This window comes from Rutilus rutilus (genome assembly GCF_951802725.1).
Source record: "Rutilus rutilus genome assembly, chromosome: 4".
NCBI lineage: Eukaryota > Metazoa > Chordata > Actinopteri > Cypriniformes > Leuciscidae > Rutilus > Rutilus rutilus.
This window is the reverse complement of record NC_140212.1, coordinates 17,858-36,391: the sequence shown is the minus strand read 5'-3', so window position 1 is coordinate 36,391 and position 18,534 is coordinate 17,858. Positions and strand designations below refer to the sequence as shown.

Here is an 18,534-nt window from a genome sequence, read left to right as displayed (position 1 = left end):
AGTCTTTTAGCTAAAAATATTCACAGCATCCAAAAATCAAATTAGAACCGGCTGAAAAGTTTTGAAATCACTTGTACCCTAACGTTACGTGATCGAGAGAACAAATCCAGTCTTTCACTCTTTCTGTGTCCGTTTGAGTCTTTTGTGCGCGCGGATAAAATACATTCTAAAACACTTAACGTGAAAAACGTTTAACGACTTAATCTCCTAAAATAAATAGTTAAATTAAAATATGAAAACTAGGGGTGTAACGATATTCGAACCGAACCGAAAAACCGCGATACACCACCCACGATACGAATCGCGATACTCTCATGGCGTACCGAACGCGCCCGCCCCGCCCCCTGCTGTCCCGGCTCATTGGACCTCATGTCTTATGTGTACACAACGAATACAGCGTTGCCTAACCACCATTAACCACATTTAATCGCAATAAGCTCAGTGTTTTGTTACATTCGATAATAAGCAAGGTGTAATCTTTCAAATTCTGTCTATTTGATCACGAAATTCAAACATTAAATGTCGTTTTGGCGCTCTTTGATGTGGCGTGACAGATCACCGTACTAGCTCCTCATTTAAAGCGGCAGCGCGGAGCGCGAGTAAACGCGATTCTCTTCCTCAGTTACAGAATAAACATGAATGGACACCTGAAGGTATGTTGAAAAATACAGTATACTTACTGAAAGGCATCATAACTCGTGTAATCGCTCAGTCAGTGTTTCAACAGCGGAAATACGTCAATAAAACGCTTAGTTTTTCACATAGCTTTATTTACCTCAGGCAAGTCATTCAGTGTCCACAGCTTGTTGGTTTGCTAAGGAAATGAACTCTTTCACTAAATAAATGCACTATGTTAGCCTATATATTATATTTTACTTAACCTGTTAATGACATCTTGATTATTTAATGTATGTTTAAAATATCTGTCATGAAAATGACAGCAACTGTGTAAATGATTATACAGTATTTCAATAATAAATTAGAGTAAAAATGTTAATGTAAAAACTGCCTTATGTGCAGTTTACATGTTTTCATACAATTTGTTACTTGAGTGTTGATTATTATTATATCTAAAAATAAATAGCAACTGAATTTAGGCTAAAAGTCTAGGCTCTGTTGTTAAGCTTTAATGTTATAGTAATGTAAAGTATGGGCTCCTATATAGTTTACAGCATTAGCAGATCATTTTTTTTATCCTTGAGAAACATTTACTTGTAATTGAATTAATTTAAAGACAAGGACACAATTTGTTAATTAAAGCACTGTTTAACAAAAAAAAGCAATTTTAGCTTTCTAAACCCCCCACTCCACCTAAATGAACCGAACCGAACCGAACCGAGACGTCAAAACCGTGGGACGTACCGAACCATCAGTTTTGTGTATCGTTACACCCCTAATGAAAACGCTTTACTATAGGAGGAACGCATTGCGTTCATATTCTGGGTTCATCTGCTTATCTGCACATAGTATGGTTTCTTAATAAAGTGTGTAGCCTACTGTGTACATACATTAGCCTAAGCCACGTTAAAGTGCCTTTTAAGCGTTTTAAAAGCTTTTTTCACGTTAAGCATTTTAGAATGTCCTGTGGAAAACCAACTTGTTAACGTTGACCGGCAGAAGTGCGATCATGGTTTTCCTGATGCTAAATCCAGCCTTGGAGAATATCCTTTCTGATGATGTACATCCACACTTTAGATTTTCTTATCCCAGACATTGTTAAAGATTTAAATCCTTGCTGCCAAGGCGCTCCTCTGTCGGTCACGGATCGAAAGTGAAACTTAAATCTGTCACGGGGTGTTTAGATTTATTCACGCACGTTAAAAAATATTTATTAAAAGCTTCTTTCTTTGCACATTTTTATATACAGCATTATCATAATAGGCTGAATATTAACGTATTGACAGAAAACCGGTAGGTCTATGTGAAATCAGACATTGAGCGCCCTCATATAGCCAAAGTGGCATGATCCTCCTTTCATAACACCTCTGCGAAGATTCGACCGTGAGATCGGTAGTCGAATCAGGCTCCTCCCATCGAAGCATCGAATCTTCGACTATTCGGGGTCACCCCTACCTTTAATGCGCATATTTTCTTATCGGATCAAAAGTTTATCCGACTCGATTGAGCGCATACTTTTTTCATGCTCATATTTAGAATTTATGCATGTTTATGTTTCCATCCAGCGTTTTTTGTGCAGTATGCCATAATGCTATACTATACTATACTATACTAGCTGAATAATGCCCATAACAGCTATTGTGTTAGATTGTTTGTGTCACGCTTCACCTGAAACACTGAGTGTCATCAATAGATGTGATATCACAGACACAACACACACACACAGACTACCCATGAGATCCGATGTTTGGGATCATCTCATTAGAAACAGCATCTGCTCCTCCTCCGTTTGTAGCATTAATAGAAACGTGACCTCCATAAAACGGTTGTACACACACACACACACACACACACAGAGAGAGAGAGAGAGAGAGAGAGCAGTGTTTGTTCAAGCACAGATGAGTCAGTCCTGTAGGCATTAGCAGCCTGGACATGCCTGGACTGATGTCATCAATCCCATAATGCACTGCTCACTTCACATTCCCCTGGTCACATGACCTTACGCAGCTCTTCAGTGCTTCAACACAATAATTATGTCAAAACATTTCATATCAATTGTAATTCTGCTGTGTGTTCACAGCTGCTGAGTTTCTTTTGCTCAATTATACTTAATGGTGCTTTGGATATTTTTATGAACTTGTACAAATAACTTAGAAACCATGACCGATGAGAGTGTTATGTGGTGTGTGTGTTCAGGTGAGGAGGAGTTACTCCCACGGCACATATCGAGCCGGAGCCATGAGGCAGATCAGTCTGGTGGGAGCCGTGGACGAGGAGGTGGGAGATTATTTCCCAGAGTTCCTCAGCATGCTGGAGGACTCGCCTTTCCTGCAGGTGTGTTTCCTCTCTCTCTCTCTCTCACACACACACACACACACACTTTTCCTTTGACAGAAGCGTATTGATCAGTGTTTTGTGAGGTTGAATTTCTGTGTGTGTAGCGCCGTGGGGGACGTTCTCCAGTCTGGGTTAGGGTTAGCGTGTTGATCTGTGTGTGTGTGTGTGTGTGTGTGTGTTTGTGTAGCGGACGCTGCCGTGGGGGACGTTCTCCAGTCTCAAGCTGAAGAGCCCGACTGACAGTGACGATGGCCCCATCATGTGGGTTCGGCCCGGAGAGCAGATGATCCCCGTCACGGACATGCCCAAGTCTCCCTTCAAACGGAAACGGTAACAAAGCTTCACTCCTGTGTGTGTGTGTGTGTTTCTGTATCGAATTGCAGTTTCACACACACACATCAGAACCTTTCTGATATCATTTCAGAACTTCATCAACATCTTCATCATGAACACAGAGCAGCAACAGTTCAGTCAGATCAACATCAAACACACACACATACACAGACTCGCACACTCACACACTCACAGACACTTGCACACACGCACAGACAGACAGACACACACACACACACACACACTCACACACGCACAGACACTCACTCACTCACTCACACACACTCACAGACACTTGCACACACGCACAGACAGACAGACAGACACTCACTCACACACACACACACACACACACACACACACACACACACACACACTCACTCTCTCACAGACACTCGCACAGACAGACACTCACTCACACACACACACACTCGCGCACACACACACAGACAGACTAGGGCTGTCGCGGTGAAGGATTTTCCCTTGCGGTAATTTTGAGTGGCTCAATAGTGCGATATGCGGTTTTACCGCATTTATTAATTTATTTTGATTTATTTATATTTATTTGTTACTATATAAATAAGTGTCACGATGTGGTCAGCATGCACAAAAACGAGTACATTTTCAGTAACCAATAAACCGAAACTAAACAGGGTCTCTGCACATTGAAAGCCTGTCACTCAGCGCGCAGTTGTTACGGCAACGGACTGTCTTTGAGTGAGTCATTAAACCATTCATTCAACAACACGTTCAAAAACGCTGATTGATTCATTAAAAGATTAATTATTTTTAACTTTGAGCTCCACTTTTCAAGGCTCAGCTGACCAGCAATGCGTCGCATGGGTAACGCTGAAGCTTCATAGAGACAAATGGCATTGATTCAATGCGTGACTCACTGAGTTTTGTTTCCCGCGACCGTGAGTTCCTCGCGCTTTGGATGCTGACCAGCGCTGTCGGCCTGTCGCTGATGCCATTCATGGTAAATTAAATACCCTTTATTTTAAACGTTAAAAGGATGACAGGACAAATATTTAACTTTCCTCGGACACGGCAACCTTTTCACGGAACTTATATGACTTGACCTCAAAGACAGACGCAGGTAATCGCACGCGCTCAGTCGATCTCTCTCATTCACTGTCTGTTTAGGCTTAAGTGCAAATCACCATGATAAAACTATGATCACCACGTCTTATTATCATTATTAACTTATTTAACATTCAATACACATGCACGAAGTTCAAAACAAGAAGGGTATAGCCTTATGAAAAAAGAAAACAAGCGAATATCGCGGTTGTTGCGGTTACTTGAATTCCTCTGCGGTTGGCTTGTCAGTAGCGCGGTACTGCAATATTGCGGTTATCGCGACAGCCCTAAGACAGACACTCACTCTCACACACACACACTCTCACAGACACTCGCACAGACAGACAGACAGACACACACACTCTCACAGTCACTCACACAGACACACACTCACAGACACACACACTCACACACACACTCACAGACACACGCACAGACACAGTCACTCACACAGACACTCGCACTCACACAGATACACACTCAGACAGACACACTCACAGACATGCACACACACACAGATACACACTCAGACAGACACACACACTCACACAGACTCAGACAGACACACACTCACACACACACACGTGTAAACCTGAGTGTCAGTGATTCTCCAGGATCAATGACTGTGTGTGTTTTTGTGTCATTTGTTATGTAATGATGCTGAAAACAATCATAATTAATCATTTTTTACAGGTCAACCAATGAAATAAAGAATCTGCAGTATCTTCCTCGAGCCAGTGAGCCGCGAGAGATGCTGTTTGAGGACCGAACCCGAGCTCATGCTGATCACATCGGCCAAGGGTTCGAGCGCCAGACCACTGCAGCTGTGGGGGTGCTGAAAGCTGTGCGCTGCGGGGAAGGGTGAGCACACACACACACACTCTTCTGGAAGGGTTATGAAACACCTGACCGGTGTGATGTGTATCGCGAGCTGCTGATCTCAGTGATGTGTGTGTGTGTGTGTGTGTGTTGTTGCAGTGCTGAGCCTCCACGCATCACCAAAGACGTGATCTGTTTCCACGCGGCTGATTTCCCTGATGTGGTTCAGCGGCTGCAACTGGACCTGTACGAGCCACCCCTGTCTCAGGTGAGGTCACTTCCTGTGCTGGGTATATACACTCACCTAAAGGATTATTAGGAACACCATACTAATACTGTGTTTGACCCCCTTTCGCCTTCAGAACTGCCTTAATTCTACGTGGCATTGATTCAACAAGGTGCTGAAAGCATTCTTTAGAAATGTTGGCCCATATTGATAGGATAGCATCTTGCAGTTGATGGAGATTTGTGGGATGCACATCCAGGGCACGAAGCTCCCATTCCACCACATCCCAAAGATGCTCTATTGGGTTGAGATCTGGTGACTGTGGGGGCCATTTTAGTACAGTGAACTCATTGTCATGTTCAAGAAACCAATTTGAAATGATTCGAGCTTTGTGACATGGTGCATTATCCTGCTGGAAATAGCCATCAGAGGATGGGTACATGGTGGTCATAAAGGGATGGACATGGTCAGAAACAATGCTCAGGTAGGCTGTGGCATTTAAACGATACCCAATTGGCACTAAGGGACCTAAAGTGTGCCAAGAAAACATCCCCCACACCATTACACCACCACCACCAGCCTGCACAGTGGTAACAAGGCATGATGGATCCATGTTCTCATTCTGTTTACGCCAAATTCTGACTCTACCATCTGAATGTCTCAACAGAAATCGAGACTCATCAGACCAGGCAACATTTTTCCAGTCTTCAACTGTCCAATTTTGCTGAGCTCGTGCAAATTGTAGCCTCTTTTTCCTATTTGTAGTGGAGATGAGTGGTACCCGGTGGGGTCTTCTGCTGTTGTAGCCCATCCGCCTCAAGGTTGTGCGTGTTGTGGCTTCACAAATGCTTTGCTGCATACCTCGGTTGTAACGAGTGGTTATTTCAGTCAAAGTTGCTCTTCTATCAGCTAGAATCAGTCGGCCCATTCTCCTCTGACCTCTAGCATCAACAAGGCATTTTCGCCCACAGGACTGCCGCATACTGGATGTTTTTCCCTTTTCACACCATTCTTTGTAAACCCTAGAAATGGTTGTGCGTGAAAATCCCAGTAACTGAGCAGATTGTGAAATACTCAGACTGGCCCGTCTGGCACCAACAACCATGCCACGCTCAAAATTGCTTAAATCACCTTTCTTTCCCATTCTGACTTTCAGTTTGGAGTTCAGGAGATTGTCTTGACCAGGACCACACCCCTAAATGCATTGAAGCAACTGCCATGTGATTGGTTGATTAGATAATTGCATTAATGAGAAATTGAACAGGTGTTTCTAATAATCCTTTAGGTGAGTGTACTTCCTCTTGTTAAACCCTCGCCTGCGCTCGTCACATGATCTGCTCGCAGTGACAGCACAGCACTGGTGTTGGTGAAAGAGGTTTGGTCTTGAATGTTTGACTGTGATGTGTTGTACTTCCTTCTAGGCTTGTCACGATACCACAATACTACACTAGCTGAAGTGTCACGATACCATAAACACCTTACAATACTATACTAGCTGAAGTGTCACGATACCATAAACATCTCACGATACTACAATAGCTGAAGTGTCACGATACCATAAACACCTTACGATACTATATTAGCTGAAGTGTCACGATACCAAGAACATCTTACGATACTATACTAGCTGAAGTGTTACGATACCATAAACACCTTACGATACTATATTAGCTGAAGTGTCACGATACCAAGAACATCTTACAATACTATACTAGCTGAAGTGTTACGATACCATAAACACCTTACGATACTATACTAGCTGAAGTGTCACGATACCAAGAACACCTTACAATACTATACTAGCTGAAGTGTTACGATACCATAAACACCTTACAATACTATACTAGCTGAAGTGTTACGATACCATAAACACCTTACGATACTATATTAGCTGAAGTGTCACGATACCAAGAACATCTTACGATACTATACTAGCTGAAGTGTTACGATACCATAAACACCTTATAATACTATACTAGCTGAAGTGTTACGATACCATAAACACCTTACGATACTATATTAGCTGAAGTGTCACGATACCAAGAACATCTTACAATACTATACTAGCTGAAGTGTTACGATACCATAAACACCTTACGATACTATACTAGCTGAAGTGTCACGATACCAAGAACACCTTACAATACTACACTAGCTGAAGTGTTACGATACCATAAACACCTTACAATACTATACTAGCTGAAGTGTTACGATATGATAAACACCTTACAATACTAGCTGAAGTGTTACGATACCATAAACACCTTACGATACTATATTATCTGAAGTGTCACAATACCAAGAACATCTTACGATACTATACTAGCTGAAGTGTCACGATACCAAGAACATCTTACGATACTACAATAGCTGAAGTGTCACGATACCATAAACACCTTACGATACTATATTAGCTGAAGTGTCACGATACCAAGAACATCTTACGATACTATACTAGCTGAAGTGTTACGATACCATAAACACCTTACGATACTATATTAGCTGAAGTGTCACGATACCAAGAACATCTTACAATACTATACTAGCTGAAGTGTTACGATACCATAAACACCTTACGATACTATACTAGCTGAAGTGTCACGATACCAAGAACATATCTCACAATACTACACTAGCTGAAGTGTTACGATACCATAAACATCTTACAATACTATACTAGCTGAAGTGTTACGATACCATAAACACCTTACGATACTATACTAGCTGAAGTGTTACGATACCATAAACATCTCACGATACTATACTAGCTGAAGTGTCACGATACCATAAACACCTTACGATACTATACTAGCTGAAGTGTTACGATACCATAAACATCTCACGATACTATACTAGTTGAAGTGTCACGATACCAAGAACATATCTCACAATACTACACTAGCTGAAGTGTTACGATACCATAAACACCTTACCATACTACACTAGCTGAAGTGTCACGATACCAAGAACATCTTACGATACTATACTAGCTGAAGTGTCACGATACCATAAACACCTTACGATACTATACTAGCTGAAGTGTCACGATACCAAGAACATCTTACGATACTATACTAGCTGAAGTGTTACGATACCATAAACACCTTACGATACTATACTAGCTGAAGTGTCACGATACCAAGAACATCTTACGATACTATACTAGCTGAAGTGTTACGATACCATAAACACCTTACGATACTATACTAGCTGAAGTGTCACGATACCAAGAACATCTTACGATACTATACTAGCTGAAGTGTTACGATACCATGAACATATCTCACAATACTACACTAGCTGAAGTGTTATGATACCATAAACACCTCACAATACTATACTAGCTGAAGTGTCACGATACCATGAACACCTCACGATACTATACTAGCTGAAGTGTTACGATACCATGAATATATCTCACAATACTACACTAGCTGAAGTGTTATGATACCATAAACACCTCACAATACTATACTAGCTGAAGTGTCACGATACCATGAACACCTCACGATACTATACTAGCTGAAGTGTTACGATACCATGAACATATCTCACAATACTACACTAGCTGAAGTGTTATGATACCATAAACACCTCACAATACTATACTAGCTGAAGTGTCACGATACCATGAACACCTCACGATACTATACTAGCTGAAGTGTTACGATACCATGAATATATCTCACAATACTACACTAGCTGAAGTGTTACGATACCATAAACACCTTACAATACTATACTAGCTGAAGTGTCACGATACCAAGAACATCTTACGATACTATACTAGCTGAAGTGTCACGATACCAAGAACATCTTACGATACTATACTAGCTGAAGTGTCACGATACCAAGAACACCTTACAATACTATACTAGCTGAAGTGTCACGATACCAAGAACATCTTACGATACTATACTAGCTGAAGTGTCACGATACCAAGAACAGATCTCACAATACTACACTAGCTGAAGTGTCACGATACCATAAACACCTTACGATACTATATTAGCTGAAGTGTCACGATACCAAGAACATCTTACGATACTATACTAGCTGAAGTGTCACGATACCAAGAACATCTTACGATACTATACTAGCTGAAGTGTTACGATACCAAGAACATCTTACGATACTATACTAGCTGAAGTGTTACGATACCATGAACATATCTCACAATACTACACTAGCTGAAGTGTTACGATACCATAAACACCTTACAATACTATACTAGCTGAAGTGTCACGATACCATAAACACCTTACAATACTATACTAGCTGAAGTGTCACGATACCATAAACACCTTACAATACTATACTAGCTGAAGTGTCACGATACCAAGAACATCTTACGATACTATACTAGCTGAAGTGTTACGATACCAAGAACATCTTACGATACTATACTAGCTGAAGTGTCACGATACCAAGAACAGATCTCACAATACTACACTAGCTGAAGTGTTACGATACCATGAACAGATCTCACAATACTACACTAGCTGAAGTGTTACGATACCATAAACACCTTACAATACTATACTAGCTGAAGTGTTACGATACCATGAACAGATCTCACAATACTACACTAGCTGAAGTGTTACGATACCATAAACACCTTACAATACTACACTAGCTGAAGTGTCACGATACCAAGAACATCTTACGATACTATACTAGCTGAAGTGTCACGATACCAAGAACATCTTACGATACTATACTAGCTGAAGTGTCACGATACCAAGAACACCTTACAATACTATACTAGCTGAAGTGTCACGATACCAAGAACATCTTACGATACTATACTAGCTGAAGTGTTACGATACCATGAACATATCTCACAATACTACACTAGCTGAAGTGTTACGATACCATAAACACCTTACAATACTATACTAGCTGAAGTGTCACGATACCAAGAACATCTTACGATACTATACTAGCTGAAGTGTCACGATACCAAGAACATCTTACGATACTATACTAGCTGAAGTGTTACGATACCAAGAACATCTTACGATACTATACTAGCTGAAGTGTTACGATACCATGAACATATCTCACAATACTACACTAGCTGAAGTGTTACGATACCATAAACACCTTACAATACTACACTAGCTGAAGTGTCACGATACCAAGAACACCTTACAATACTATACTAGCTGAAGTGTCACGATACCAAGAACATCTTACGATACTATACTAGCTGAAGTGTTACGATACCAAGAACATCTTACGATACTATACTAGCTGAAGTGTCACGATACCAAGAACATCTTACGATACTATACTAGCTGAAGTGTTACGATACCATAAACACCTTACGATACTACACTAGCTGAAGTGTTACGATACCATAAACACCTTACAATACTACACTAGCTGAAGTGTTACGATACCATGAACATATCTCACAATACTACACTAGCTGAAGTGTTACGATACCATAAACATCTTACAATACTATACTAGCTGAAGTGTCACGATACCAAGAACATCTTACGATACTATACTAGCTGAAGTGTCACGATACCAAGAACACCTTACAATACTATACTAGCTGAAGTGTCACGATACCAAGAACATCTTACGATACTATACTAGCTGAAGTGTTACGATACCAAGAACATCTTACGATACTATACTAGCTGAAGTGTTACGATACCATGAACAGATCTCACAATACTACACTAGCTGAAGTGTTACGATACCATAAACACCTTACAATACTATACTAGCTGAAGTGTCACGATACCAAGAACATCTTACGATACTATACTAGCTGAAGTGTCACGATACCAAGAACATCTTACGATACTATACTAGCTGAAGTGTCACGATACCAAGAACACCTTACAATACTATACTAGCTGAAGTGTCACGATACCAAGAACATCTTACGATACTATACTAGCTGAAGTGTTACGATACCATGAACATATCTCACAATACTACACTAGCTGAAGTGTTACGATACCATAAACACCTTACAATACTATACTAGCTGAAGTGTCACGATACCAAGAACATCTTACGATACTATACTAGCTGAAGTGTCACGATACCAAGAACATCTTACGATACTATACTAGCTGAAGTGTCACGATACCAAGAACACCTTACAATACTATACTAGCTGAAGTGTCACGATACCAAGAACATCTTACGATACTATACTAGCTGAAGTGTCACGATACCAAGAACATCTTACGATACTATACTAGCTGAAGTGTTACGATACCATGAACATATCTCACAATACTACACTAGCTGAAGTGTTACGATACCATAAACACCTTACAATACTATACTAGCTGAAGTGTTACGATACCATAAACACCTTACAATACTACACTAGCTGAAGTGTTACGATACCATGAACACCTTACAATACTATACTAGCTGAAGTGTTACGATACCAAGAACACCTTACAATACTACACTAGCTGAAGTGTTACGATACCAAGAACATCTTACGATACTATACTAGCTGAAGTGTCACGATACCAAGAACACCTTACAATACTACACTAGCTGAAGTGTTACGATACCAAGAACACCTTACAATACTACACTAGCTGAAGTGTTACGATACCATGAACATCTTACCATACTACACTAGCTGAAGTGTTACGATACCATAAACACCTTACGATACTATACTAGCTGAAGTGTTACGATACCAAGAACACCTTACAATACTACACTAGCTGAAGTGTTACGATACCATGAACATCTTACGATACTATACTAGCTGAAGTGTTACGATACCAAGAACACCTTACAATACTACACTAGCTGAAGTGTTACGATACCATGAACATCTTACGATACTATACTAGCTGAAGTGTTACGATACCATGAACATCTTACCATACTACACTAGCTGAAGTGTTACGATACCATAAACACCTTACGATACTATACTAGCTGAAGTGTCACGATACCAAGAACACCTTACAATACTAGCTGAAGTGTTACGATACCATAAACACCTTACGATACTATACTAGCTGAAGTGTTACGATACCAAGAACACCTTACAATACTACACTAGCTGAAGTGTTACGATACCATGAACATCTTACGATACTATACTAGCTGAAGTGTTACGATACCAAGAACACCTTACAATACTACACTAGCTGAAGTGTTACGATACCATAAACACCTTACAATACTACACTAGCTGAAGTGTTACAATACCAAGAACACCTTACAATACTACACTAGCTGAAGTGTTACGATACCATGAACATCTTACGATACTATACTAGCTGAAGTGTTACGATACCATGAACATATCTCACAATACTACACTAGCTGAAGTGTTACGATACCATAAAAACCTTACAATACTACACTAGCTGAAGTGTTACGATACCATAAACACCTTACAATACTATACTAGCTGAAGTGTTACGATACCAAGAACACCTTACAATACTACACTAGCTGAAGTGTTACGATACCATGAACATCTTACCATACTACACTAGCTGAAGTGTTACGATACCATGAACATCTTACCATACTACACTAGCTGAAGTGTTACGATACCATAAACACCTTACGATACTACACTAGCTGAAGTGTTACGATACCATGAACATCTTACCATACTACACTAGCTGAAGTGTTACGATACCATAAACACCTTACAATACTATACTAGCTGAAGTGTTACGATACCATGAACATCTTACCATACTACACTAGCTGAAGTGTTACGATACCATAAACACCTTACAATACTACACTAGCTGAAGTGTTACGATACCATGAACATCTTACCATACTACACTAGCTGAAGTGTTACGATACCATAAACACCTTACAATACTATACTAGCTGAAGTGTCACGATACCAAGAACACCTTACAATACTACACTAGCTGAAGTGTTACGATACCATAAACACCTTACAATACTATACTAGCTGAAGTGTCACGATACCAAGAACACCTTACAATACTACACTAGCTGAAGTGTTACGATACCATGAACATCTTACCATACTACACTAGCTGAAGTGTTACGATACCATAAACACCTTACAATACTATACTAGCTGAAGTGTCACGATACCAAGAACACCTTACAATACTACACTAGCTGAAGTGTTACGATACCAAGAACATCTTACGATACTATACTAGCTGAAGTGTCACGATACCAAGAACACCTTACAATACTACACTAGCTGAAGTGTTACGATACCAAGAACATCTTACGATACTACACTAGCTGAAGTGTTACGATACCATGAACATCTTACGATACTATACTAGCTGAAGTGTCACGATACCATGAACATCTTACGATGCTATACTAGCTGAAGTGTTATGATACCACGCAGTATTTTGTTCATTCATAATTGAAATCTACAAAATGAACTCAATTTTCTTAAATGCATAGATGTAAAAAAAACAAGAGTTCCGATGGAAGGATGACCTCTGACCCAACTTAGGTCATGTGATGTAGCGTAAGATTAGGTGAGAATAGACGGCTCCCGCGAAAACCACGTAACTCTCTCGTGAACGCATCAGTGATTGTAGTTTATGAAGTTTTAAATATTTATATATTTTCTTATAAAAACCCATGGCTACACTTCAGAAGGCATGTATTAACCCACTGGAGTCGTATGGATTACTTTTATGATGGATGGGTGAATTATTCCTTTAATCTAAATGTTGTTTTGTCGGGATGTTCACTAACAGTAAATCGCTCCAAAGGTATTTCCGACTTCTTTTTACCCTCAAGTAAATCTGGGCCTTTACGAGCCTTAACTCGTTCATGTTGCCAGATCTTGTTAGAAAAAAACAGACCAAAAGATCTCGACCTGCACCGGTCCATCAATGGACATGGCAACAGTTCAAGAGAGCTAAAATTGCCAAACATAACACGTCTGCGGTCGCTGTAATATTAATTTGGCAATGTTAATATTAGCGCTGCACGATTAATCGCAATTTACATGAAATCACACTTAAACCGATTTGGCTTATGTCGATTATGAAATGACAAATGCTGTGATCATTAGTTATGTGCAGCTTGTCAGTGACGTACGGCTCAGTAAACGCGGCTCACTCTGAAAGCACTGCGAGTTCGAGTTGCTTATAACATGCATTTGAAAAAGCAACACGCGTCAAACATCTTTCCAAACACGAGGAGCATTTATGAACCTCTTGTCCAACAAAAGACAACATTTAATAAATTAATCAAAGCGTTTCAATCTTCTGTTTATTCAGCTACAGATAGTGTGATGCCCATAGGGATATCCTGGAATGATGTGTGTTATTGTACTTCTGCGTGGGGAATATTTGGTGTGTGTGTGTGTGTCAAAGCAGAGGAGTTTCCAATGAAGTCTAATGAGTGTGTCCTGATGTTCTCTCTCTCTCTGCAGTGTGTGCAGTGGGTCGATGATGCTAAACTCAATCAGTTGAGGCGAGAGGGAATCCGCTACGCTCGTATCCAGCTCTACGATAACGACATCTACTTTATCCCTCGCAACGTGGTTCACCAGTTCAAGAGTGTGTCGGCCGTGTGCAGCCTGGCGTGGCATGTGCGCTTGAGACAGTATCATCAGGAGCCTGAGGAAGAGGAGGCTCACGAGGAGGAAGAAGAGCTGAAGCAGCTCATCAAACCAGAGCCGAGTGATGAGAGCATCAGCGCTGCGAACACGACCCACGACTGCAGACCCGCGCGAGACTCGCCGTGTGTAACACCCATGAAGATGGAGAGGGCGGAGCTACAGGCTGAGAGGCCCAAAGCCCTTCCCAGAAGCCCCAGCTTGACTCCGCCTTTTGTCTCCTCATCTGACGGGCGACCCAAAGTGCTCAACGTATCCGAATGTCCCAGCGCTCCCTCACACACGTCACGCAACTCCACGGCCAGTGCACACACACCCAAACACACACACACTCCGGCACCACCCAAACACACACACACGCCGGCACCACCCAAACACACCCCCCCCTCGGCACCACCCAAACACACACACACGCCGGCACCAAACAAACACACACCCTCCTCAGCGCCAACCAAACACACACACACGCCGGCACCACCCAAACACACACCCCCCTTGGCGCCAACCAAACACACACACACGCCGGCACCAACCAAACACACCCCCCCCTCAGCACCCAGATATTTCCATTCTTCCTCTGTCCCCAAACCGGGACACACACCCTCAACACCTACTAAACCTAGCCATTCTGCCAACACAACCAAACACACACAAACTACCAACACAACCAAACACACACAAAGTACCAACACAACCAAACACACACAAAGTACTAACACAACCAAACATACACAAAGTACCAACACAACCAAACACACACAAACTAGTAACACAACCAAACCAACACAAACTAGTAATACAACGAAACCCACACACTCTGCGAACACAGCCAAACACACACACTCCACACTAATAACCAAACCCGGCCCCAAACTGAGCTCTGGACTGTCACTCAGCTGGCCGGCCCCGCCCCTGGCCACGCCCCCTCTGAGAACGGCCCGCCCCCAAGACTCTCTGCACCCGAAGGCTGTCCGGCCACACCCGCATGAACCACACAAAGACTTTTTATACTGATTTGTACAGAACGGTTTTTAAACGGCGCTTCATTTAATCACGTTTATTTCTACTGTCGGTTTTACTTTCTTTTTAATCGATCTGACAAGAGCAGAGAAAGAAACGGCGGCACGTCTTCAAGACTTCTTTTATACAGTCAACTTCTGCTGAACCTCTCTCTCTCTCTATGTCTCTCTCTATGTCTCTCTCTCTGTCTCTCTCTCTGTCTCTCTCTCTCTCCCTCTCCCTCTCCCTCTCTCTCTCTCTCTCTCTCTCTCTCTCTCTCTCTCTCTCTCTCTCTCTCTCTCTCTCTCTCTCTCTCTCTCTCTCTCTCTCTCTCTCCTGTTACTGGTTGTCAACATGGCAAATGTAGCTCGTAACTCGCTCCTCAGTGCCTGTCCGTAACTGTGAAATATCCAAGCACTTCGACTCGGCTGCACTGAGAAAATTCTTCAAATCCAAACAGGTCCTTGAATAATATATTTTCAGTTGTAGGCTTTAGTCGTATTAGAGCTGACATGAACATATATATTTTTTGTAAGATGACAATTGTTTTAAAGACTCTACAGGCTTTTCCATAGAGCTTATTTATATCAAGGGTTTCTTTGGTTCTGTTTGATTCGTCAGCACTGTAGTGTACATAACGATTTTTCTAAAGGAAATGTGTAGTATGATTTATACTGAAATAAGAACCTCCTAATAAAAGGTTCAGTTTGTTGGATTGGTGTCGTGTCTGTAAACCTCGACCCTAACCCTAACGATCCAGACCATCTTCAGGGATGTGGTTTTGCTGTATTTCTACCGATTTGTTATGTTTGATAGTGATCTGTCTGTCATATTGCTAAAGTACGAGCTAAACTCTGGAATAGACTTCCTAGGACTGTTCGGGACTCACACACACTCTCGTAGTTTAACTCTAGTCACAGTTCTGCTGTCAGTCAGAACCACCAACACTTTTCATACTCTATACATTAAGTCAATGAATTTTCCCTCCCTTCTCACTTTCCTTGATCCAGCTTCGCACAGGCAAAATTCCCATTCCCAACATTCTGTGCTGCAGAACAAAGTGGCCATTTGTAAATCTACTATTGACTGCACCTTCCTTTCTTCCACATTTGAGTTCCTCACAAAGACTGAACTGCTGCCGTGTAACCTGAGATAATCTACATCCACACTTCCGCCAATCAGAGACACTTGCTTGTTCATGTTTATGTTGACATTGTTTAAATTGTTTAGCCAGTGGAGAAATCTCAGTCACCTCTGACTGCGGGATTAAAGCATTATGAAGTGACGTTCTAGTTCTTCCTGATTAAACTGCTCAATGTTAAGGCATTATAGACATACATTGGGGAGAACAAGTATTTGATACACTGACGATTTTGCAAGTTTTCCCACTTACAAAGCATGTAGAAGTCTAATTTTTATCATAGGTACTCTTCAACTGTGAGAGACGGAATCTAAAACAAAAATCCAGAAAATCACATTGTATGATTTTTAAGTAATTAATTTGCATTTTATTGCATGACATAAGTATTTGATACATCAGAAAAGCAGAACTTAATATTTGGTACAGAAACCTTTGTTTGCAATTACAGAGATCATCCGTTTCCTGTAGTTCTTGACCAGGTTTGCACACACTGCAGGGATTCTGGCCCACTCCTCCATACAGACCTTCTCCAGATCCTTCAGGTTTCGGGGCTGTCGCTGGGCAATACGGACTTTCAGCTCCCTCCAAAAATGTTCTGTTGGGTTCAGGTCTGGAGACTGGCTAGGCCACTCCAGGACCTTGAGATGCTTCTTACGGAGCCACTCCTTAGTTGCCCTGGCTGTGTGTTTTGGGTCGTTGTCATGCTGGAAGACCCAGCCACGACCCATCTTCAAAGGGAAGGAGGTTGTTGGCCAAGATCTCGCGATACATGGCCCCATCCATCCTCCCCTCAGTACGGTGCAGTCGTTCTGTCCCCTTTGCAGAAAAGCATCCCCAAAGAATGATGTTTCCACCTCCATGCTTCACGGTTGGGATGGTGTTCTTGGGGTTGTACTCATCCTTCTTCTTCCTCCAAACACGGCGAGTGGAGTTTAGACCAAAAAGCTCTATTTTTGTCTCATCAGACCACATGACCTTCTCCCATTCCTCCTGGATCATCCAGATGGTCATTGGCAAACTTCAGACGGGCCTGGACATGCTTCGGCTTGAGCAGGGGGACCTCGCGTGCGCTGCAGGATTTTAATCCATGACGGCGTAGTGTGTTACTAATGGTTTTCTTTGAGACTGTGGTCCCAGCTCTCTTCAGGTCATTGACCAGGTCCTGCCGTGTAGTTCTGGGCTGATCCCTCACCTTCCTCATGATCATTGATGCCCCACGAGGTGAGATCTTGCATGGTGCCCCAGACCGAGGGAGACTGACCGTCATCTTGAACTTCTTCCATTTCCTAATAATTGCGCCAACAGTTGTTGCCTTCTCACCAAGCTGCTTGCCTATTGTCCTGTAGCCCATCCCAGCCTTGTGCAGGTCTACAATTTTATCCC

General features: G+C 41.7%; 1 protein-coding gene across 1 annotated transcript in view; it reads left to right on the top strand.

The window, feature by feature from the left end:
- LOC311289664 (uncharacterized protein) overlaps positions 1 to 16,725 on the top strand; it is a 30,644-nt gene extending 13,919 nt beyond the window's left edge. Inside the window, exons 4-8 of the mRNA XM_084407871.1 lie at positions 2,815 to 2,952; positions 3,143 to 3,285; positions 5,065 to 5,232; positions 5,350 to 5,458; positions 14,826 to 16,725. Coding sequence (XP_084263997.1) covers positions 2,815 to 2,952; positions 3,143 to 3,285; positions 5,065 to 5,232; positions 5,350 to 5,458; positions 14,826 to 16,025 — 1,758 coding nt within the window. The 3' untranslated portion in view covers positions 16,026 to 16,725. The remainder of the gene's footprint in view (positions 1 to 2,814; positions 2,953 to 3,142; positions 3,286 to 5,064; positions 5,233 to 5,349; positions 5,459 to 14,825) is intronic.
- Positions 16,726 to 18,534: the final 1,809 nt, after the last annotated feature.